At 42.0% G+C, this 25,371-nt stretch overlaps 1 protein-coding gene and 1 long non-coding RNA gene across 2 annotated transcripts; one reads left to right on the top strand and one right to left on the bottom strand.

The window, feature by feature from the left end:
* Positions 1–2,526: 2,526 nt before the first annotated feature.
* LOC128568151 (uncharacterized) lies at positions 2,527–5,137 on the bottom strand. The gene is made up of 2 exons (XR_008374999.1): positions 4,959–5,137; positions 2,527–2,719 (listed from the first exon to the last, which is right to left on the bottom strand). It is a non-coding gene; the product is annotated as an uncharacterized LOC128568151 (long non-coding RNA).
* Positions 5,138–5,229: 92 nt separating this feature from the next.
* On the top strand, positions 5,230–15,643 carry MPHOSPH6 (M-phase phosphoprotein 6). The gene is made up of 5 exons (XM_053609589.1): positions 5,230–5,319; positions 8,253–8,365; positions 12,385–12,475; positions 14,783–14,877; positions 15,289–15,643. The coding sequence occupies exons 1-5, from the start codon at positions 5,269–5,271 to the stop codon at positions 15,419–15,421; spliced, it is 483 nt and encodes a 160-aa protein (XP_053465564.1). The 5' UTR covers positions 5,230–5,268; the 3' UTR covers positions 15,422–15,643.
* Positions 15,644–25,371: the final 9,728 nt, after the last annotated feature.

The raw sequence follows: 25,371 nt of genomic DNA, 5'->3' as shown, positions 1-25,371 counted from the left end.
CAATAAAAAGGACAGAAGACAAAAATGTAAAGGCATCTATACAGTTAGCCATAAAAAGTAAGAATTTAGGCATAAATTCAGGGATAGGCTCGCAGCAAGGGAAGGGATGAAGGAGGGGGGTAAAAAGAACGGTGGATGGAATGTTAACAAACCTGAATTCTGCCTGAGTTAACCTAAGTTTGTATATATAATTATAATAGAAGGTCCATCTACCTCAGTAGTTTCTAGAACTTGGCTGATCATCAGAATCACCCAAGGAATCAGGAACGTTTTCTTGTTTTGACATGTATTCATTTCCTCCGGTCATTCTCATGACAGACTTATGTTTAGGAATCACCAGCACATCCTGTAAGGCCATTTCCAGCACTAATGTTCTGATTTAACCAAGATACCCATGAACAAGTCATTCACAGAACTGCCAGAACGTACTGAATGTAAGAACAGATGTATTACTCTACTACATTACTAAGCTGGTAGACCTGGAGTCAGAATTGCATTTAACAGTCAGCCAATAAAGACTTGCTTACTGACTGAAACAGGGCAACAAGGAGAAGGAACACATTTTGTGAGATAGATTTGATATTGAACATCTACTTGGAGTTGCCCAACTGACATTCAACCATTTACCTTCTGGGCTGTCTCAACATAACTCTCCTCCTTCCTGCCTTAGTAAGTTACCTGTCCTTGATGTTGCTCTTTCAACTATCACAGTGACTACCTCTTCTTCAAGGAACAGTACTTGCTTTCTCTTTAGAGTTACCCTCCCCCATGGTGTACAGTCTTGCTGGAATTGGAAAATTGGGTCCTGCCTTCCCTTAGCCAAGACATAACAAAATTCACTCCCTGATTTTAGATTCAGAAGAATGTCCTTAGGGCAGAAAAATCCACTGGTGCTCGCCCATTCCTGCAGTGGCATTAATTCTGCTACCCAGATCCCTGGGCTGCCCGGGTTTCTGTCCTTTTAACTTAGCCTTGCTCTAAGGCCTTCTCAACAATTCTATGAACTACCCACTATCCTTCTAATAAATCCCCATTTTATTTTATTTTTTTGAGACAGAGTCTCACTATGTCGGCCTGGGTTGAGTGTTGTGGTGTCACAGCTCACAGCAATCTCAAACTCTTGGGCTTAAGTGATTCTCTTGCTTCAGCCTACCAAGTAACTAGGACAACAGGCACCCACCACAACACCTGGCTATTTTTTTGTTATTGTTGTCATTGTTGTTTAGTTGGCCTGGGCTGAGTTTGAACCCACCAGCCTGGGTATATGTGACCAATGCTGTAACCACTGTGCTACAGGCACCAAATCCCCATTTTAATAAGTCATTTCAATATTTGGTACTTGAAAACAAATGAACAAAACTAAGGCTTAATACACCACCTTCACTATCTCATTGCATAAAAAATTTCTTTCCTGTGACAAATGCTTTAGTTTCTGCACAAGAAGATAGGCACAGTCACTGCAGTTCTGAAGGAAGAGGAAGAAGAGGAAAGGGACAAGGAAAAGAAAGAAATATGTGTAGAAGCTGCTCATGTAATTTTTAATTTCCTAGCAGCCACATTCAAAAAGGTAAACAAAACAGAATTAATTTTAAGGCTATGTTTTATTTAAACAAGTATATTTAAGCTATTATCATTTAAACAAATAATCAGTATGAAAAAATACTGAGCTATCTTCTACTTTTTTTAGCCTAAGTTTTTGAAATGTGGTATTTTATACTTACAGTACATCTCAAATTCAGATGTTAAATTTTCAAAGGTTAAAGTGAAATTTAGTCCTTCAAAAACAATAAAACTGTATATACAGAAAAAAATACTTTTTATTTTAAAATTTTAAAAATTTAAATGAACTAAATTAAATATTCATTTGCACTAGTCATATTTCAAGTGCTCAATAGACACCCAGGACTAGCAGCTACTGTACCAGGCAGCACAGCCCTAAGTCTGCTACAGGAGAGACAAGACTTGGGGAAACTTTTCTTGATGGATCCAGTAATTGCAGGCTTTCACACTTCTAACACATTCCATTACGAAAGGACTCTGAACTATGTGAAGACCTATTTGAAATATTTCTTCCCTCAAAATGATGTTCCCTTGGCTGTCTAACTAAAATAGGTTAACAGATTATTGAACTTGAGACCTAGCCTCTGTGCTCTACAATTCAGCAGCATAGAAAGATCAAAAAGTTACCATCTCTGTCATGGAGTTTTCAAAGTTAAAATTACACTGTTATTCTTGAATCACTTTTCATTTATAACATTTTGAAGGGTAGGAAAACATTTTGGGGATTAGTTTTAATTATAAGTATTTTCACTGTTAAATAAAAATACAGAATTGAGTATCAGACTAAAGAATTTGACCTTTATCCCTCACACAGGGATAGCTACAGTAAATTTTGGAGTAAGAGAGTAGCATAATAAAGTCAATATTTCAAGAACACAAATCAGAATCCAGTGTACAAGTAGACTGGTAACAACTGGTAACAACAGGGGTCCATAGGGAAAGTGTAGAGATTCTAGAATCCTTAGACAGTTATTATTTCTATTTTATTTTTTTTCTATTATTATTCTGCCAGGAATGCTGTTTTCCTCTTCTTTGGCTGACAAGTCGCATGTTCATCCTTGAAGATATAATTCAGAGCCACCTCTTAGTTTCCCAGATACAGATGGCAGACTGAGTCACCTTATTCCTTCACTTCTCCCACAGCACTTCTTTCAAAATCCTGAACAGAAGTTAAATTCACACAGTCAGGTGGGTAAGGGGCTGAGGAAGTATTGTTTAACAGGCACAGAGTTTTAATTTTGTAAAATGAAGAGTTTTATGGATGGATGGTGGTAACAGCAGCACGACACTGTGAAGACCGGAAGCTCTTTTCCCCACAGTAAGTCCTCTCCTTTCAATTCTTGGCTTAAATGTCACACCTCTGGGAGAGTCCTTCTCTTTGCCAGGCCAGAATGGTTTAGTTACCCTCCCATGGACCTCCTCCTTTTCTTAGAGGGTTCTTATCACACTGTAATATATAGCTAATTAGGCTGTATAATAGTTTGCTGGGGTAATCACAACAGAACACTACAGACTGGTTTGCTTATACTTCAGAAATTAATTTTTGCATAAGGCCAGAAGTCCAATATGGAGGTGTTAGCAGATTTGGTTCTCCTGGGGCCTCTCTCCTCAGCTTGCAGATGGCCTTTCCTTTGTGCATGCACACCCCTGGCGTCTCTCTATATCCAAGTTCCCTCTTCTTTTAAGGACATCGGTCAGATGGGATCAGGACCCATACCAAGGGCCTCATTTAACTTAATCACCTCTGTAAAGGCCCCATCTGAGGTACTGGGGGTTAAGTCTTCAACATATGAACTTTGAGGAACACAGTTCAGCCTGTACCATGTGGTTAACCTCTTTATGCCAGCAGGGACTTTGTCCTGCTCTTGTTTCAGGCCCTTTTCAGTTGCTCTTCTCTCTTTAGTACAATTTACCTCCAGCTCGTCATAGGACAGGTTTTTCTCAACTTTCCAGCCTCAGCACTGTCATCTGACAAGGCCACTGTGGACCACTGTAAGATAGCATCACTCAATCAAGTCACAAAGCTGGATAGAGAGCAACAGCTAAAGTTCATTTGGTGCCTTTGTGAAGGCGACTAAGACTCAGTAGGTATCAACCCCACAGAGCAAGATGTAGGGTAGGAGGGGACACTGTTACCCTGGTGTGCTAGTGACTGTTGCCTGGTAGTATTCCAGCTTCTGTCCATTTAAGGTTTAGCCCCCAGAGCCATTGTATCCCCCAGTTCCTTCTGGCTGGGTCCCAGAAGGGGGTGGTTCCAGCAGAGGTCACTGAACAGCCAAGATGGAGAGCCTTATACCCTAAATGGAGGGGCTTACAGTTGCTTCGTTTTTGGAGCTCATCCCGCCAACCTATGAGTTACCCTATCACATCACCACAGTTTCTTCCATGGCACTCACCACTTCATCTCCAGAATGTCAGCTCCAGGAAAGGGAGGTGATGAGTATTACACCCCCAGGGTCTTACAAGTAATTACAAGTGACTGAGTTTCTGTAACTACTTGGCACCTTATAATAATGACTTTATTTACTCTGCTGAGAAAACCTACAGAGTTTTAACATCCAAAATGGATTTTGGATCTCCACTCTCACATTTATCCACTGTGTGAGTCCCAGCAAGTCCCTGACCCTCTTAGGTCTCTGGTTCCCTAAACGCAGACAATGGTGCTTCCCCCCCTGTTCTTACCAGGAGTCAGTGACAACCGTGCCTCCCCCCGTTCTTACCAGGAATTAGTGACAACTGTGTCCACACACACACGTTCTTACCAGGAATTCGTGACAATTGTTTCTGTCCCCCCCCCACCCCCCGTCCTTACCAGAAGTCAGTGACCCACCGAGTGTCAGGCTGGAGAACCCGACCCACAGCACTCCAGCAGCTAAAATCCTACTGGGTTGGGGCTTTTCCAAAGTGTGTGACATGGGAATGGTTTGAGCATTCGATGGGACACAGAGCATTAAAGCTACCTGGCTTTTAATGTGTTTTTCGATTCTTTACATTAAAGCAGGGCCCCCTCCTCCTGCACACGTGTTTCCAGCCCCTGGCTATGCTTCCTACTGAACAGGTCGTTCGGGCACAAAGACACAGAAGCGTCAAAGTGAGGCCTTCACCCGCTTTCTGTCGCAGTAAGCGGCGTTTCTGGGGCACTCCGGGCTTCCAGCCACCTCCCTCCTGTACCTCCGAGCCAGGCCGCCTCACCGGTCAGAGTACACAGAAAACCACCTGGCAGGGGCAAAGCGACCCAGAGCGAGGCCCCCGCCACCCACGTCCAACACACTGAACACGTCCAGGCGGCCGGCAGGAGCGGCAGCAATTTCCACGGCTTTGCTAGGACGCCGAGCCCGGGAGGCGCGGCCCGACTGGGGTCCCTGAGGGGCCGACGCCCCGGGGGAGGTGGTTCACACCTGGCTGCGGCCGGGCTCGCGGGCCTGCTCCGACTCCCGCCTCTCGGGGGTCCGCCCACTGGCGGGAAGCCGCTGTCATCCCCGCTCCGGGGAGCGCGCGCTTACCGAGAGCGGCTCTGTCAGCCGAGAGCTCCCTGAGGGGACGCGGGAGGAGCCGCCGGGGAAGCGCGCGAGCAGGAGACAAGGGGGCGGAGCCGAGGGGGGGCGGGGCGCGGGCTGGGACGCGCGTTACGTAGGCGGCGCGACTACGCATGCGGCAGCGCGCATGTGCAGCGGAGTACGTGGCTGGAGTGCCGCGCTGGGATCAGCCATGGCGGCCGAGCGGAAGACCAAGTTGTCCAAGAACCTGCTGCGCATGAAGGTCTGGGAACTCTCTGGGAGCCAGGCCAGGTGGTAGAGGTATCCGGTACTCTCGGCCTAGCCGGGGCCGAGGCGGCGGGCGCACGGGGGACGCCAGAGAGGCTCCAGAGGGCCTCCAGCTTGTGTTCATTCATTCACTTAGCGCCTGCTCTGCTTTAAGCTCTGGGAACCAGTTAATAAATTAGACTCTGTGGTGAAGCTTGGAGTCGGATAGGAGCTTGCACGCACATAAGCAGACAGTAAGGACACCGTATCCTAAGTGCAGTGATGGCAGAAGCGCCGGGGGGCGGGGGGGCTGGGGCTTCTCCCAGAGTATTGTTAACTTCTCTAGAGTTTGAAGGGTCAGGGAGAGGATAGGAGGCGCAGCGTCCTCAAATAAGGGGAAAGCAAACTGAGAAGTCTGAGAGACGAGAAAGGAAAGAGAAACGTGGAAATTTCCAAGAACCAAAAATGATATAGTGTGTCTGGAAGGCAAGTTGCAAGGAATGGAGCTGGAAAAGCAGAGAATTTTTGGCCAAGTTAAGGATGTTTTCCTTTATCTCATGAGCAGTGGAAGCCATTGAGCACGGGGAATAGTGCTCAGAAGCAGCCAACTTTTATATCCCTGCTAGTGCCAGACACTGTTTTAAGTGCTTTGCACGTTAACCTATAAATTTACATAAGAACCCTTTAAGGTGCCTACAGTCATTGTCCCTCTTTCATAGCTGAGGCAACTGAAACAGAGAAGTAATGTGCCCAAAGTTAAACAGCTAATAAATATAGTATAGACAAGACCAGAACTTAGCCCAGCTCTTTATTACCACTCTGTACCGCTTGTCACTGAACACTGCTTAACAGAAAGAGTCAAACCGTTAGATGTGTTTAGAGAGATGGAATTTCTAAGAAAAGGAAAGAAGGTGTAAGTAATGTTTGGGAAAATTGGAAAGTAAACATTACATGTGCAAGATTTGAATGGAGTGGGCATTCTTCCTTTTTCTTCCTTTGGTATGCCACACTATCTCCTTTCCCTGCTCTTCTCTGTCTCTTCCCCCACTTTCTTCTTTCTCTCCCTCCCTCTTTCTAAGATTAAGTCTGTAAGAAAAAATATTCGAAAGGAGTTGAGCTAGGATGGAACGAGGGATAAATAAGGTGAGTGAATGTGGAAGGCAAATCACAGCCTAACTTAGTTTGTAAGTACCTCTTTCGTGCATTTAGCAAAATTTGAATGTTTACTGAACATAGTTTGCTTTTGGTTTGATTGTTTGTAATCACATGGGTTTCAGAAAACTGGAGTGGATTGGCCAGGCAGGCACTGAAAAGATTTTAGCAGTTTTAGCTCTTGGAATAAGCCAAGTGATGTGCTGGGTGATTAGGATTCAGACTAAAGATCTGCCTCTGGAGTTAAGAAAGAAATTAGCTTAAAACAGTTATCCAACCCCACCCAAGTGGGGGAGATTCACCTGAACCTTGGGAGCAAAGAATAGTGGGGAAAAGTCACCTGGGTTCTCTATTTGGGTTAGCAGCTACTCAGACTGAAAACTGAAATTCTCACTGCAAAAGAACTAACTGACAGGTATATAAATATATATATAAAACACCAAGTATACTGACAGAGCAGAGTATACCTTGAGAGGGCCAGAATAGCCACACTCAGTGTCATAGCAAGTGTAGCTGTCTAGCCAGGGCTAAGTACTGTAAAGGACAAGTATGAGAGGTTGAGGTTGAGAATTTAATCCTGACTCACTTGTTTTCAGTCTTCCTGGGGGTGGGGATAGCTGTAACAATGGTATTGGTATATCTAACCATAGAAAAGGTACAGTAAAAATACAACATTGTTATCTTATGGGACCATCATTGTATATATGCATTCTGTTGTTGACCAAAACTTTGTTATGTGGCTCATGACTGTTTCATTTGTGAACATCGGTGAAGTTTTGTCATTTTACTTAGTAGTTACTGGGAAAGCTTTTCCACCTAAAAAGGCTTGCATTTCTTTTTGGAAGAGCTAGATGGAGAAAGAAGAAATATTTGGCACCAAAAAGGGAAAGAACTGGAAATACAGTATATGGATATGAAAGAAGAGCAGGCTTCTAGATGCAGCTCTTGGTATGCATCATTGGTCATACTGGTCCCCAGAAGAGACATGTTCAGAGAAGAAGATGTCGTGAGCCTGTTGGAGGGAGCCACAAATATCTGCTAAATATCATAGGGTGTTAGGACAGAGGCACTGATTTTACTTGCAGCTGTCAGGGATGGCTTCACAGAGATAGAGTAGCTTTACCTGCATCAGAAGGGCTACGAGGGGAGCAGCTGGGAGAGGAGAGGATACGAGGCGCATTCCAAAGCAAGATCTGCAGGTACAGAGGGCAGTGGACTCCATGAGTGAGCAGGTGATGGAGAAGGTCCTTTCACCTTCTAGTCCATTAGTTCTCAACCTGTGGGTTGCGACCCACAGGAACTATGTTAAAGGGGCACAGCATTAGGAAAGTTGAGAACCACTGCTCTAGTCTGATGTCTGCCCAACTCTCACTCTCCGTCTCCACCTGCCTATCCTACTGTCCACTTTTCTTCCTCTTTGGTCTTAGCCCTTCCACATGGCCCATTATGTAAAACTGAAATATCTAGTCTGGTACTTTCAGAATACAGTTTTTTATTGCCTGTATGCTAACTTAGAAAAATTAAAATATGTTAGAGATTTTTTTTTTTAATTTTCCAAAGGAAGGACGAATTGCACTTTTTTGTGTGTTCTGATGCAGTCCTTCGTATTGTGGTGTGAAGCTGGAAGGGAGAGGCCAAACTGTTTGATCACCCTCCCCCACCCCCATCGTGAAATGGGATCCTTGGAGAAATGAAGAAGAGCAGGAGGCAGAAGAAAGTTTGGGAGGTGGAGGGAGTCCTGAGGTCTGAGATGAGAAAATTTTGTTGCTGACACTAATTTTGTTTTGGTTTTGACAGTTCATGCAAAGGGGACTGGATTCGGAAACCAAGAAACAACTAGAAGAGGAAGAAAAGAAAATCATTGGTGAAGAGCACTGGTACTTGGACTTGCCAGCACTGACAGAGAAAGAGTAGGTTTAGTAGAATTTGTATTGATCGTGCTTGGGACATCACGGGGAAATCCGTATAAATTTAACTTAACATTCCAGTGGCATAAAGCCCATAAGATAGTTCCCTTTCAGTTTCTTGAGTTAGCCTCACAAATAGTTTTCTAAAAAATATTAACCCTATAAAAGTTCTACATGAATTTATACATTTTTAGTGGCCCCTGGCCATTGTTTATAACATTGGTGATTTTTTTTTACAGTGAATTAAAGAACCTAGTCCATATGTCTCTGATGATAATAATAGGGGATCTTTGATGGGAAGAAGCGATGAGAGGGAACATCCTAGCACTGTTTCTGATCTCAGTTAGAAAAGCGTTTACTTTTTCCTTGTTAAATGTGAAATGCTATATGTTTTCAGTGATGCTCTTTATTACTGTCAGAGATATTTCTTCCTTTTCCTAGTTTGCCGAGGGTTATCATAGATGATGTTGAATTTTGTCAAATAATTTTTGTTGAGAAAACTGTAATTTTTTATTTCATCAATGTGTTGGAAATTATATTGTTTTATATTTCAAAATATTGTATTTCTGATGTATATCCTACTTGGTCTTCATTTGTAGTATTTATGTACTTTTTAAATCTAATTTGCTAATATATTACTAATATTAAGGTGATTTTTGCATCTATATTTATATAAGACATTGGACTATAGATCTTTTTTGTATCGTTTATGGATTGGGCCATAAAATGATTTGGGAAGTGTTCCAGCTTCCTCATTTCTATGTTTGTGAAAGGTGATATTATTTCGTCCTTAATGTTGGGTAAAATTTACCAGTGAAGTCATCTGGATCTGAACTTTTCTCTATGGAAAGATTTTTAGTAATGAAATCAGTTTCTTTAGTACATAGAAGACTACTCCAGTTTTTCACTTTGGATAATGTTTTCTTCAGCTTGAGAATTTCTCTCTGGTGCTTTTTCAAGTTACCAGTTTTTAATTCGAGGTCCCTATTTGCATCTTCATTTTGTTCAGATTTTCACTTAAATCTCTGAGCATGTTTATAATAGCCATTTTAAAGTTCTTTCCTTCTGATTCCATCATCCCTCTTTTTCTGTTGATTTGGTTTTCTCCTTTTTATAGGTTGTTGCATTTTTCCACTTGCTTACATTTCTAGTAATTTTTTGTGTGTGCTATGCTTTGTGTGTGTCATATTGCTGACTACCTGGAACTTACTATTTTCCTTAACAGAGTTTTGTGTTTTGTTCCATTGGGATGTTAATTTACATGCCAGTCAGCTTGTTCTTGTTTTTGTTACCGTAGGGCTGAATTAGTTCTGTGGTCTTTCTGCTAAATGTCATAGGGTGTTCAGCTTGATTTCTCTTCTCTGGCTTGAAAGAACTCAAACATGTCCCTGCTGTATGCAAGCTCTGGTACTTGTTCAACACAGTTGCCAGATAAATTTTCTTTCCTAGTGTGGTAGGCTGGAAAGTAGTCCTCCAGTAATATTCAGGTTCTCATCTTTGGAACCTGTGACTGTGCCTTACATGATTTTGCTGATGTGATTAAATTAATGATCTTTAGATGAAAGTTATCGTAGATTGTCTGGGTGGGCCCTAAATATAATCACATGTTTCCTTCATAAGAGGGAGGCTGAGAGAGATTTCACACACAGCGATGTTGTGACCATAGAGGCTGAGATTATAGTGTCCAAGTAATACTTGCTGCCACGAGAAGCTGGAGAGGCAAGGGATTAATTCTTTCCTGATACCCCTGGAGGGAACAGTGCTGCCAGCATCCCACTTTGTACTACTTGCCCCCAGAACTGGAAGCATAAATTTTCATTGCTGTAAGCCACCAACTTTGTGGTCATGTGTTGCAGCAGCCACAGGAAGTGTTAACAGCCCCACCAAGTTCATTGCCTGCTGCTCAAGGGGAAACCAGTACACTCAGAGAGCAAAGGACACAGCAGAGAAAGAGTTTAATGTTGCAGGCACCATGTGAGGAGAAGGGAGGAATTTCTCAAATCCATCTCCCCAAGAATTTGGGAGAAAGGGTTTTCAAAGATAGTTTGGCTGGCAAAGGGGTAGGCAGTTGGGTCTGTTGATGTTGGCTGGGAATGAACTAATAGGATTGGAAAGCAGAAATTATCTTCTTGTGCTAAGTCAGTTCCCAGGTCAAAGACCAACTGAGTTGTTTCGTTAGGCCACTGGTTTGGTTGGGTTGAGTTTATTGGTCTATCGGAATGCAGGGTCTGGAAGACATCTCAAAGATCGCCTTATGTTTTACGAGGGTAAAGTTATCTGTGGGAGCAATGAAGAAAGCTGAGAATCTTGTTGGCCATCTGCTGTGCGATTCCCAAGCAGTAAGCAATTACAGGAGAGCAAGCTCGGCAACACACCTTTGCAGAGTTCAGGCCCTACATGGATCCCACCTTACAATCTTTTATTAATTTTATGAAGGCAACACACGCCTATATTTTAGCTGTGCCTATACCTTTGCAGAGTTCAGGTCCTACACAGATCCCACCTTACAACCTTTCATTAATTTTACGAAGGGCAATTTTTAGAAGCTAAGGCACCAGAGAATTCTGAAAGTCATCTTTCTGGGATTGTTTTTCCCCTATTGCTGTGGACTCACTCAGCCAATGCACAGCTTAGTGTTCGGCCAAAGATTCAAGGGGATCCTGTGTGCAGCCCTGAATTCCTGGGTGTGCCCCCTTTGGCTAGTATCCTGGCCTCTATGTTCTAGCCACCTCTGTACTCCCAGGCTTTTCTGTCTCTTCAGCATGACTGTGCTCTGGGCTTCCCCTCCCTGCTTCACAATCCGGAAATTGCTTCCAGGAGGAAAGCTTTGCATTCTTGGTGCTCACTCCATTTGATTTTCTTCTCTTAGATTTGTTCATTGTCTGAAAATAGTTGTTTTGTATTTTGTCCTGTTTTATAGTCAGTTATGATGAAGGAGAGCTAGTTTGATTTCAGTAACACCCTTATGGCTAGGAATTAGGTAACCTGACGTACTTTCATTCGTTTTGTAATGTATACGTTCTACTTTTGCTCAGGCACCACTCTCTGGTAGTGGGGAGATGTAAACATCATAGACTGGAACCTCCCTGAGAGCAGCAGCTCTTTATTCACAGCTGTTTCCCCAGCTTCTGGGACAGTGCCAGCACACGATTTGGTTTAATAGATGTTTGCTGAATAAATCTTGAGAAAAAGCAGAGCCTATCTATAACCAGCCAAAGAAGCCACAAAGGCCAACTGTTTGCTCTCCTGCCCTGCCCTCTGGGTTATCCATTGTTTAGCCCTCTCAGCACCAACTTTGTGCATGATACTTGGTTTTGGTTCAGCCGCCTACCCACCCTTATTTTTGCCCATTTTCCAATTTAGTTCTTCCAGCTTTCCCAGTCATTCTATGAGATACTCAGTACAGTCTGTGTATCTACAGATGCGAGACGACTGTTTTATGTAAGGGGCCTGGGCACCCACACATTTTGGTATTCATGGGAGTCCTGAAACCAGTCCTCTGCAGATGTGGAGGGCCAACTGTATTCCTGCAATAAATTTATTTTCTGCTTAAATCATCCAGGGTCCGTCTTTGTTGTTTATAGCTAAGAGCTCCAACTAACGCATTGTTAACGCTGCCCCATCTCTTATTTCCCACTGGCCCCCCCAACCCTCCGGATATTTAATAAGAACTTAGTGGGGCGATGTAAACATCAAAGAAACTTTGCTTTGACTTTGGAAAATTCACATTTCTTACACATACATTAGGTCTATATACTATGTAAGTATTTACACAAATGAAATGTAGCGTTTAGAAGAGGCTGTGTGCCTCCAGCCTGCAGCTCTTGTCTCCTAATGCCTTTGGTGGCCAAATTAATCAGATTTTATTTTAACCCTAGGTTAGAAATCTTAGTATATTTTTACTTGATTCTACTGAGAGCCATCAGATAGATTTTTCATTCAAAGTCTTGACTTTTATTTGCTGTGCTTTGTTATAAGTAGACAAGCTACGTGGTATTAATGTAGGTTTATTTCCCATTTAGGAGTTTCATAATAGAAGAGCAGAGTTTCTTGTTATGTGAAGATCTTCTCTATGGAAGAATGTCATTCAGAGGATTTAATCCTGAGGTTGAGGTATTCAACATAATTGCTTCAAATTTAAAAATTTTCCAAATGTATTTTTTCCTGCTAATAACTGGGCTTAGGTTTTTCCCCACCTATGTAATGAGGTACCATTTCTCCTCATTACATAGAAAATAATACATCTTGAAATATCACCATAGCTGTTTAGAGAAATTGCAGCTCTTGCAGTCTAGTTAGGGTACAGTTGAGAAGATAATTTGATACAGCAGCATTCAGTTCCTGGCAGTGCCACTGTAAGTGTAAGGATCAAAGCTCGAGTCTTTTACAGGAACATCAAGATATTATTTATGCGACGCTATTATGCAAAGTTATTTTCTGGCACCTAGAAATAAATCTTTTCTAGTGGAAAAATATTACTTAAAAGTTCTATAATTTGACTTTTTCATAAATGGGTTTTAATTCAAACTTGTAAATATTTAAATTAATCCTTTGGAAAGTTTGTTTGAAAGGTGAATATTTGCCTTCAACTGAGTTTTTCATTTGTGTTTTCCAGCCTCAGGTTTGTAGAGAAGCAGACCTTTATTTAAAAAGCCTACCTGGGCATCAAGAAAATAAATAAATAAATAAATAAAAAGCCTACATGACTAACCCAGTGGACTTCTGTGATATAGATCTTTAGTTTTAGAAATATCACTTGAAACCAGGGTTTCTCACCCTTGTCAGTATTGATATTTGAGGCCAAATAATTCTTTGTGATGGTGGCTGTTCTGAGCTTTATAGGTTGATTAACAACATCCCTGGCCTCCATTCTGTACCCACTAAATACCGGCAGAAACACACACATCACCCTCCAACCTGATATGACAACCAAAATATTTCTAGACATTGCCAGAGGGCCCATAGTGGGCAAAATCATCCCCAGTTCAGAACCACTTACCCAGGATACCTGTAATTAACTAAGCCAGGCGCTGGTGTTTATTAGGTAATAACAGGTTGGTTTTTCTTTTATTCTTTCTTTGGGGAGGTAGGGAACACAAGAGGAGGTATATATACGATAATTAAAAGTGTTATATTTACACAAAATCAACACTGAAAGTATTTGTTTTTGATAGATACTTTCCTTGCTTTGGTTTGCTTTAAGCTTTAGGTTGGGAAGAAGGGAATAGTGGGATAAAGAGAGGTAAAAAAGGCTGTTCCTGTGAGTATTCTATGTCCAAAGAACAGGTTGTGGATGGGCAGGCCCTCCAAAATGTACCTAGTCAGTGGGAAGGGAGAAGCCACACAGCCCTCAGGATCTGATGTGGGGGTCTGAGAAAATGGCCCTGGTTACTGGATTCTGTAACACTGAATACATTCTCCCTAGGAAAGGGTCTTGAACTATTTAATATTGTGTTATCAATCCCATAAACGTTGGAATTGAGACTGGTTTCTCATCTGCTTTCCCACTTTATCCTTTCTGTGCTATAAAGAAGGTATTATGCATTTCTTTAAAATGTCAAAGGATCTGGTGGCACCTGTGGCTCAGTGGGTAGGGCGCCAGCCTCATATGCCAAGGGTGGCAGGTTCGAACCCAGCCCCGGCCAAACTGCAACAATAACAAAAAAATAGCCAGGCGTTGTGGCGGGCACCTGTAGTCCCAGCTACTCGGGAGGCTGAGGCAAGAGAATCGCCTAAGCCCAGGATTGGAGGTTGCTATGAGCTGTGATGCCACGGCACTCTACCAAGGGCAATAAAGTAAGACTCTGTCTAAAAAAAAAGGATAACTTTCATGGAAAGTTAATGTGATAGGAAGATGCAAGAGGCCCCAAGGCCCTGGGCTTCATGCGAGATGCATTATCCACCCCAAAGGTCAGGGCGAGGCTAAGGTGCCGATTCCCTTCCTTGTACCAGGGCCAGTCTTCCAGTTCTTCCATCCCGTTATTCACTGTCCCCTTCCACCAACCCACCACCAGTTGCATTTACAATTACTCTGAACTGTAGTATTTCTTCCATTTGACTCAATGAAGGGAAGATCCAAGGAAATCTGAAAGTTTATTTTTTTCTTTCTCCCTCTCACTGTCATGCTAAAAGTGTGCCTGCTTTAGATATGCGTGATTAATAACAGGATTCAGTATCTCACATACAATTTAAATTCATTGACACTAAATATAACCTAACAGGCTTTGTCTTGTCAGCTATTGGGTCATAGCTGACCTCCGTTACTGCATTGTGCCATAAAGTTACAGAGAATCCCTTGTAAAGTTCAGCTAGTTCTCTAGGTTCTGTGACTTTGATTTTTCCACCTGCCAGTAAGTTTGGCACCCATTCTTTTCACAAGCCTTTTCTAGCCCTGATGGTCCACAATGGTGTATTTTGCAGAAACTGATGCTTCAGATGAATTCTAAGAATAAAGCAGAAGTTGTTGAAGATGAAACAGAGGAGGCTGATGTGTCAGATGAAGAAATGGCTAGAAGGTAACCCTTGCCATAGGCAGCTTTATAATCTGGACCCTGAGTTTGTGGCTCTCCCGTGTTCATACAGTAGCTATTAAAGGAATGCCCCAGCAGGAAGGTGCCTGTAATCTCACCTGGCCACACCGGCATTCAGACCTATCACCGGCTGGCTTTGAGGGCTTATTGCTTCCAATACATATTTTTAAATGTACATCCGAATTCATTTGCAGTCATGTAAAACAAAACAGCCCATAATTTAATCATTCTTAGAGAAGTTTATGGATCTTTTAATTAGACAGTTGCCTTTGATCATAGTTCTTTTTTGTTGTTGTTATTCTTTTTGTTGTATATTTGGTTTGGTATTCTTGATAACACTTGATCCCTGCATTTTTTTCTTTGCAATTAAACTTGTGCTATATCTCATCTTAACAGATATGAAACCTTGGTGGGGACAATTGGGAAAAAGTTTGCCAAGAAGAGAGACCGTGCCAATTATGAAGAAGATGAAAATGGAGATGTAAAACCAATTAAAACAAAGAAGATGTTTTTGAAGCCCCAAGACTAAAGCGGATGCCTCAAGAGATGGCTCAGGGATGGCTTGTGAAAGCCAGCAGCGTATTTCAGAACTGACGGTATCTCCATACCTGTAATACTATGATGTCCATTTGTAAAGGGGTATATCATTTTGGAAGCATGCTGTTTCTGAAACAGATGTGTGATGGATGTTATACATCCTTTGTTAATAGTATTCATCAAGTAAACTTCTAGCCCTTGATCTTCAAATGTACATCGGCACAGGGTTGCTTCCTAAAGATTTGTTGACTTCAGGTTTTTTTTGTAGTTCTCCAGTCACTGACTTTGAATGGACCCATCTAAATTAATACCAGTTTTTAAACTTATGTTTTACTTTAAATTGTTAATCATGTGAGGCCAATTCATGCAAACATTTTGAAATCAGATATCATAACAATTCATTATATGTAAATTCATCGAGAACAGGCATGCCTCCCCAGCCTGAAGTTTTTGCATGCCACCAGGTCCTTGTCAGTTCATGGTATTATGGTTTTTTTAAGTGTTTAATTAATAGAAAAAGTTGTTCTGTAATAAACATCTACTTTGACTTTTTCTATTTTCTTACACTTTCAAAGAAAACTTTTAGTCTAATAATCTAACTTTTATCTAAGTAGTAACTAAAAAAAATCTATCAATTTGGAATATAGTGATGCATTAGCTTGAACCATAAGAAATTCCCATTGATGGGTCAAAAACAATCATTAGTTTCTTATGGTACAGACCAACAGAATTTATCAGACCAGACCACCTTCTAGTCTGAACCCTATTCTAAATAAGTATAGGGCAGGCCTGTAACTTATTCCTATAATCCCTACAACTTTGGGGTGGCGCCTGTGGCTCAAAGGAGTAGGGCACTGGCCCCCTATGCCAGAGGTGGCAGGTTCAAACCCAGCCCTGCCAAAAAAAAAAAACAAACAAAAAATAATCACTACAACTTTGGAAGGCCAAAGCAGGACGATTACTTGAGGGCAGGAATTGAGATCAGCCTAAGCAAGATGATTTAGACTCCATCTCTACAAAAATGTAGAAAACCTAGCTGAACATGGTAGCATGCACCTGTAGTCCCAGCTACTCGGGAGGCTAAGGCAGGAGTATCACTTGAGCCCAAGAGTTTGAGGCTGTAGTAAGCTATGATCCTGCCACTGCACTCCAGCCAGGCGACAGAGTGAGATGTGTCTAAAACCCTAAAAAGATAAGTAAATACCAAACACAGAAGTGCATGGAATTACGTGTGTGTGTGTGTGTGTGTGTGTCTGTCTGGAGGTGTATACCTCATCAGACTTCCATTATTAATTTTGTTCTCAGCAATAAATGAGGTATGTGTTGCCTCTCTTCCCCAAATCTCTGTAGATTTTGGTTGCTCTGCAACCTTATCTCTGGCAAGTTATGAAAAAAGTCTTAAGTTTTATCTTGCTCCTTTTGATTGTGAAGGTGACAGCGATGCACCTTCCAGCCCTTTCCATCCTGGGGAAGCAACTGGTTCCTACCAGTGCCTTACGAGCACCACAGTCCATTGACTGACTGAATGTCTTATGCACCCTCATGATACCCTGCACACCGTCACTTCTGATGAAAAAACCCACTTCCCAGTAAAAGAAGTGGAGCAACAGGTCTTTGCATCTGGAATCTACTGATGTTACCATACCCTCCATCACCCAAGAATTAGGGGCATAATTTGGATGATGGAAGCCTCTGCCAGTGATACAGCTACAGAACAGGTGGAAAACAACTCTCCGTCTGACAAAAGTCATTCACACGTTGACTCGGTGACTGCTACCTGGGGCTGCTGCTCTTGGTTGTGATGCATGGTCTGGACTCAGGCACAGGAAGAGGGATCAGTTCTGCTCCAACCCAACAGTCCACTCAGATAACATTTCCCAGGTCTCTTGATGGGTTCCCAAAGGAGTAGTGCTCCCACTTGGGAACAGGACAGTGGTTCCATTGAGATGGAAATTGAGATCTAGCCATTTTACCACTAAGCCAATAGGCAAAAGAGTTTTCTCTGCTTGGCTGGTGCAGGTGCTCTTGGCAATGAGATCCATTTGTGTTGTTCCTACATGGTGGGTGAGGCAGAAAGGTATCTGGAACCCAGGGGATTCTCCACAGTATTTTTAGTATTTCCATGTCCAATCACAAAATTTTAATGGCAAACTACAACAACCTCAAATAGGATATTGATTTAGACCCTTTTGGCTTAGACCCTTTCGGCAATGAAGTTTTGGGACACCCTACCAGGTATAAAACCTGAGCAGGTGAGGTCCTGGCTGATGGCAGAGGGAAGTATGAAATTGATTAACTACATTCAGCCTCGTGACTGACCAGTTCCAGAGACGAGTTACTGCAGTGTTTGCACAGTCAGCCCTGCATATCTGCAGGCTCCACGTTGGGAAGCCAACCAACCATGGATTGAAAATATTCAGAAAAAATAATAACCATTTACACTGTATTAGGAACTATAATCCAGAGATAATCTGAAGTGTTCAGTAGGATGTATGTGGGTTAGATGCAGATAAGCTATTATATGTCAGGGACTTGAGCATCTGGGGATTTTGGAATCACAGGAGGGGCTGGAAACAAGCCCCTCAGATACCCGGGGATGACTATTTTCTTTCTTCTGTGTATCCACGGAGTCTGAATACTAATCTCTTCTGCCTCTTTCCTCATAACTTTGTTTTCTTAGGGAGTTAATTTTGCAAGTTAGTCTTGAGGTAAGAATCTTTTGGTATGTATGTGACTTAATTTTAGGTAAAATTAATGGAGCTAGTGTCTGCTGGGACTTGATGTCTCATTTTGAAGAACAGATGAGGATGTCTTGTACAAAGGATGTTTGCGCTTTGTTAAGAAGAAATTCAGAGTTGCTCTTTTCTAACTGTGGGAAGTTCATGTATAGAAGTACTCTGTGGGTGGACACTGAATGTCCCAAGGGACGGCTGTCCCAGACACTAAGTGTTGCTTCTCAGATTCAAAGTTGCCCTCTATACTCAGCCTTCAGCTCTAGGGTGAAACTAAGCAAACCCATTTCTCCTGTGCTAGCTGACTCTTTATTGAGCTCTGCCATTGGCAGACCAGAGGGAGAAGAAGGCAAGGCAAGAGGAGAAAGGGACTTGGTCCTGTCGCTGCCTCTTTGCTTTAGAGGCCGGTGTCCCAGGAACTGTTGTTAATATCAGTTTACAGTTTTCCCAACACTCGCAAAAACAGCCCCATAGCAGCCCCTCAGAGACATGACCAGCACCAGCACCAGCACCCCAACACCCAGTCCTCACACATCTGTCTAGGGCAGTGTTTTTCCACCTTTTTTATCTCACAATGCACTTGAACCTATAGTTAAACTTCTGTGGCACACTTAAATGTTGATCAAAAAGAGAGTAAAAAAAAACATACTAGGAACTTCTTTCGAAAATAATTTAAATGGTGATCTTTAAAAATTTTCACAGCATACTGGTTAAAGATCACTGGTCTGGTGCCGTGGCCCACAGGGCCCCCACTCAACTCAGAGACACTGCTATTAACTGAGCAGTAACTCCATGTCAGAAGTCTAAGTTTCATCTCTTTCGGGCCCCTCCACGTTTCTAGAATTTAAGAATTCCAACTTCCTCCCCAGGGGTAGCAGCTTCCGGCATAATACTAGTGTTCTAGTTTTGCCCTTTTTAGTTCTTTAATACCCAATTAACAATTCTCGTATTTAATTTCATCTGTTAAAATGAGAGTGGTTTTTATCTCCTGACTAGATTTTCACTAATAAAGACATCCTAAAGCCATAACATAGGTGGAGTCAAAGGCTTGGTGAGCTTGAAATGCCCGTTTTTCTAATCTGCGTTCAAGTGTAAAAAAGGTTCATCTACAAATTTCTTGAAGTTACCTCATGTAACCAGTAGTTAGCATACCACTTTTTCTCTTTTTTTTTTTTTTTTTTGAGACAGTCTCACTATATTGCCCTTGGTAGAGTGCTGTGGCGTCACAGCTCATAGCAACCTCAAACTCATGGGCTTAAGCGATTCTCTTGCCTTAGCCTCCCAAGTAGCTGGGACTACAGGCGCCCACCACAATACCCAGCTATTTTTGTTGTTGTCATTTAGCAAGTCCGGACTAGATTCGAACCCACCAGCCCTGGTGCATGTGGCTGGCGCCGTAACCACTGAACTACAGGCACCAACCCTAGTGTACTGCTTTTTTAAAAACTCTGCCCTGGCATACGAATGCCCAGTGCCTTGGCTGCCAAGTCATTCTGTTCACCCCCTCATTTGCCCCTATTCCTGGTGGGGAATATGGGCCATGTTAAAGCTTTTAGAAAATGTTTCCTCAGTAAAGAAATGAATCAATGCTAGTTGCAATGATTTGAAAACCAATTAGCCCACAAAGCCTATTTAAACCATGGGGCTATGGAAATAAAAACCAAATGAGAAAAGCAAACATTTATTCTGAGCAAAGGCGTCAGCCACCGTCACTTGAGTTTGGGCAGAGACTCAAAGGCAGGTGGGCAGAGGAGTCCACAAGCTTTATAGTCAATAAAAGGGAAGGCTCAGGGGTGCTGGGATTGGACTGTTGGCCTGAGGGAGCTGGAAGGGGCTGACTAGAAACAGGGCATGTGCGGGGATTGGCTAGAGGTGTATATTTGGCCCTCTCCAGTGACTTTAAGTTGGAAGCCGGGGCAAAGGAAACCTGCCGGTTATTAAATCTTGACCATTTGGGGGCAATGGTTACAGAAGTTGCTGTACCTTCCAGATTTATCACTAGAGATAGCAATCTGCCCTCCTGTAAGTCAGATGTCTATAGCAGGCTGGACTCCCATTGCAACCACTCCTACTCAGTTGGTAAGTATTAGATTGTTGCAAAATCCCAACTAGCAGATAGGGTGTTGATTTAGGGAGCAGGTTGCTGCAGATTGTGGGTAAACCTTTTATTTCTCTACATGGTCTCTCTGTTGTCCATCTGTATATTCTGTCTCTCAGTCCTCATATTTATTTTTAATCACAAAAGACAACCATATAAAAAATAATAAATAAAGACAACCATTCGATTATGTCTCTGTGGAAATGTGCACCCAACTTAATAGGAAAACACCATCAATTGAGTGAGGGATGTTTGTGGCTCCAGCCATTAGCAAAGGTGCCTATTTCAGAGCCAGGTACTTCAGCAGTTAAGGAAAATAAATGCCCAAAGAATGACCACTTTCTGATACATCTTTTATAAAGATATCACTTTCTCCCTTTGCCTGCCAAAACACTCTTACATTTTCCCTATTTTGTCCTCAGAAAATGCAAAATGCATGGATGCCTTATCACTTGAGTCCAGAGTGTCTTGGCAGCCTCTTAAAGAGAATCTATGGTCTGACCTACCTTCTCCCTATAGAAATACCCTTATATAAACTGTTTATTAAAATTATTTGATGACTTTATAAGTTTCTGTAGGACTGTAAGTTTCTCACTACATAGTAGGTTTTCATTTTAATCATTATAAAAAGCCATTAACCCACAAAAGTACCCTTTTCAGCTCTGTTTTGGAAATAATTTGTACAAAGAAGACGCCACTTTTCAAACCCACAGTCCAATTTTATATCCCAGAGTTTCCTTCCAACATATTTTGCTTGTTTTCTGAGTAGCGCCATGCTTTCATTTTCCCCAAGAAAAAGATAAGATTCCCCTGGGTTCTAGGATACTTACAAGAGTTGCTGTGCTCATTTTTACAACGTCACACTGTTCTCCTTAGGGCATATTTGATCTGGATGGTGTCTCTTGCTAATATCTCTTCCATCAGCATTGTTGGGATAAGAGAAAATGCTGCCTACTCAGTCGTTAAGTATCAGATTGTTACAAAATTGCAGCAGGATTCAACATGACCATCCAAGTCTGAAGATGCCCATATACCTCACTTTTTGTCTGGTTTCAACATTTCTTTTTTTTTTTTTTTTTTTTTTTTTTGCAGTTTTTGGCCGGGACTGGGTTTGAACTCGCCACCTCCAGTATATGGGGCCGGCTCCCTACTCACTGAGCCACAGGCACCACCCCTGGTTTCAACATTTCATTGCCCTTTTTCAGACATTTACCTCCGTTCCAGTGGTAACTACCCTAGCAAATTTTAACTGGCCATCCTCTGCCTACCTACCGTTTAGAATGTTTATATTTTTGCTTCAAAAACAAGCAAGAGAAAAAAGGCCAAATCACTTATAGACATTCAAAACAAAACCAAAATTAGAGTGCTCACAAAAATTTTAACCTAAGAAAGCAAAGCAAAGAAAAATTAGGCACACGAAAAAATATAAACACGCAAAGAGAACCAAAGGTAAATTCACCAGAAAGACAGGTCCCATGGACAGAACATACACTCTGTAGAAATCAGATTGCTCAAACCAAGAGGATATTTATCTTTATACCAGAAAAGACTTCCCAGAAAGACAAAAAATCTTTTATTATTATAGGAGAAATGTAAGGTCTTCTATTAAGATGGCCTTATAACCACGTAACACATCTCAAATAAAGTCAAAGCCTCTGCCAAAAAAGAGGAAGGTTTGGCATGAGAAAAGATTCACCAGGGCACATAATCCAACGTGTAGAAGCAGAGAGCTCAAAGAACTCAAGTGAGCAGCACCCTGATTCTGATACAGGACAGGTGGCGCCCCAGCCCAGCTGAGTTGGAGGACCCGCCACCTCTGCCTGGGCGGTGTTGGTGGGCGGCAGCAGGCTGAGGAACCAGGGAGCTGGAGGGTAGGCAAGGTGGGATCCCACCCCTTGCCGGAGGTTTTAGTAGCCAGACAACTGCTGGGGAGATACCTGTGACTTGGCACTTAAGACTAAACAGGAACCCTCATTTCCTATGCCTAGGTCAATTTCATGTAAGTTTCCTAGGCCTCAATTCCTTGATTAAACAGTGTCCATTCATTAACACATTCATTCACCTTGCCTGGCAGAAGGGACTGTATCCATTCATTTCCTGGCCTCATATACAAGGAACCCACCAGACTATATATACCCCTGGACAAAGAGCCCAGAGAGAGACAGAGAGGAGAGACAGATGAGAGCTTTTCTCCCCCAACTTAGGTTTTCTCTCTGCCAGGAGCCTCGGTGGTTTTGTATTCTTTTCTGTAAATAAATCCTGTCTTACCACTGATCTATAGTCCGTGGATTCATTCTTGGAATCACAGAGACCAAGAACCTACTGAACACGAAATTCCAGTATCAATTCCAAGCATCGCAACCACTCCCAACAATGACCTACTTTTCGGATTCCACTTTTGATACCACTTATGTCAACTTACTCATAAGTAAAAAAGAGAAGCTCTCTAAAAGAAAATGATATGTATTGGGGACTAGGGCACTGCCATGGGAATACCCACACCATCATAAGCTATGTGCATATCCAGAGAGGAGAAGACAGACAAAGGTTTTTAAAAGAAAAATGAAAGGAATTATAGCATTGGGTCAAGATCATTATCTTTAATATGAGGATCAATAACAAGAATGGCACCAGTTTAAACAGGCAGTTGCTCGACATATGCTCTCGTGGAAGTATTTTTCATGTAAGGTTCTAATGCCCTTTCTGCAAGGTTGTGAGTTTCTTGGTGTCTTTTGTAATAGTTTTTGTTATCAGGCATTTGTTCCATAAGAACCCTTGCTCCATGTCTTTCCCTGGCTCTACTTGTCAGGTTTTGTGTGTGTGTGCCGGGTTTTTTTACACAAGCAACTCCATTTGATACTGACAATTTTTTTTTATTTTTTTATTAAATCATAGCTGTGTACATTAGTATGATCATGGGGCACCATACACTTGGTTCATAGACCGTTTGACACATTTTCATCACACTAGTTAACATAGCTTTCGTGGCATTTTCTTAGTTATTTTGCTAAGACCTTTACATTCCACATTTACTAGGATTCACATATACCCTTGTAAGATGCACTGCAGGTGTAATCCCATCCTGTAATCCCTCTACTGGGCATATACCCAGAAGACCAAAAATCACATCGTAACAAAGATATTTGTATCGGAATATTTATTGCAGCCCTATTCATAATTGCTAAGTCATGGAAAAAGCCCAAGTGCCCATCGATCCACGAATGGATTAATAAATTGTGGTATATGTACACCATGGAATATTATGCAGCCTTAAAAAAAGATGGAGACTTTACCTCTTTCATGTTTACATGGATGGAGCTAGAACATATTCTTCTTAGTAAAGTGTCTCAAGACTGGAAGAAAAAGTACCCAATATACTCACCCTTATTATGAAACTAATGTAGGACCTTCACATGAAAGCTATAACCCAGTTACAACCTAAGAATAGGGAGAAGGGGGAAAGGGAGGAGAGGGACGGGGAGGTAGATGGAGGGAGGGGGATTAATGGGAATTAATGGGATACTGACAATTTTAATAGCCCTAGCTTCATTTAAAAATTCTAATTTATTCTGAATTCCTGTTCAGAGAATTCTAATTTATCCTGAGTTTTCTCTTTATTTTCTTGCTGAAAAATAATCAGAAAAATTAAAAGAAGGGAAGGAATGTAGGAAGAAAGGAAAGAAAGAAGGAAGAAGGAGGGAGCGATGAAGAAACTGGATGGGGGGAAGGAAGAAAGGGAAGAGAGAGCCATCTGGAGGAACAGAGGTCCACTTCTCTGCTATGCTCTATCTAAATGTCTGATCCACAGAATCATAAGGGGCCAGAGACTTGGTTTCTTCTGGAAATAGCCCTCAAGCAATCAGTAACCAGAACTGATACCAAAACACCCCATCAGGCAGAGCAGTTCTGAGGTGTTTGTTGAACCCTCTTTCATAGAATTTCCCCAGGGATTAAGCTGTGGTCATCCTCAGGGCTAACCTGCTGGATAAGGCAGCTTACTATTTCCCTTCCCCTTACTCCCCTCTAACTTTTTCCTGCGCTCCCAAAATAAACTACTGGTACTTGAATCTACATCTCAGAGTCTGCTTCTGGGGGGAACCCAAATTAAGACAGAAACTCTGAACCACACATTTGAACGTTTGTTCTTGATCATGTAAGGATAGTGAATTTGGCCTTACCAACAACTGCCTAACAGAGGAAAACGAACTATCAAACAGATACTGATAGGGTGGCGCCTGTGGCTCAGCGGGTAGGGCGCTGGCCCCATATACCGAGGGTGGCGGGTTCAAACCTGGCCCCAGCCAAAACTGCAACAAACAGATACTGAGAGAAATGAACTCACAGCACGTAATTTGCCCCTCTGAAAACTCACAACACAATTACTCCCTTTGTTTCGTTTAATTAAAACACCTATAGTCTAACTTGTTATTTTTAAGAATTCATTTTCTCAGCCTTGAAGAGCCCTGAGTGGACAGCAGGGGTTCAAGCTCCCCGGCTCCAACTCTCTACCTCAGTCTTCACTAGCACCAGATTCCAAGGACTCAGATAAGCCAGAAAGAAGACCTGCAATGAATTCACCACTTCTATTACCAGTTTTCTGAAGCAGAGTGGAAAAAAACCCATTTGTACCCTTTAAAACACCAGCCACTGTTCCTCAATTGCCTGACATTTTCTCACTTCCCATCTTACCGTGGCCACTCACTCTGCGCTCTCTCTCTCTGTCTCCTTCTTTCCCAGAAAAATAAATAAACTCTGTACTTCTTTCTATCCTTATCACTGTATGAGAATTCTTTCTCCAACCTGCTGTGAACACCTAGTAAGTTTCCACCTTATCATAGATAGGTAGATAAAAACGTGGATAAATGGAAAGGGTGGATGGATGGTCAATACGTAAAACAGAATTGTTGGAAAGGAGAAGCATCACATTTTTATCTGGAAAACAGATTAAACTCATATTTTCTTATTAAATGTTAAAAAAGTGCCTTTAATTTTTTTCAAAGAGTTTTATTGTGGAGAATTCCAACTCTATAAAATAGTAGACAAACTAGTTTTATAAATTCTATGTACCCATTTCCAGCTTCAAAAATTGTCAGCTCTCAATTGTCTTGTTAC

This window comes from Nycticebus coucang, chromosome 2 (genome assembly GCF_027406575.1).
Source record: "Nycticebus coucang isolate mNycCou1 chromosome 2, mNycCou1.pri, whole genome shotgun sequence".
NCBI lineage: Eukaryota > Metazoa > Chordata > Mammalia > Primates > Lorisidae > Nycticebus > Nycticebus coucang.
Note: the sequence above shows the minus strand (reverse complement) of the source record. Positions and strands in the feature narration are given on the sequence as shown.

Excerpts from the sequence above, each read along its gene's own strand:
- MPHOSPH6 (XM_053609589.1), top strand. The coding sequence starts at position 5,269 with ATGGCGGCCGAGCGGAAGACCAAGTTGTCCAAGAACCTGCTGCGCATG. Across the intron at positions 8,366-12,384 it reads CCAGCACTGACAGAGAAAGA|GAGTTTCATAATAGAAGAGC; the intron begins GTAGGTTTAGTA and ends TTTCCCATTTAG. Across the intron at positions 14,878-15,288 it reads GATGAAGAAATGGCTAGAAG|ATATGAAACCTTGGTGGGGA; the intron begins GTAACCCTTGCC and ends TCATCTTAACAG.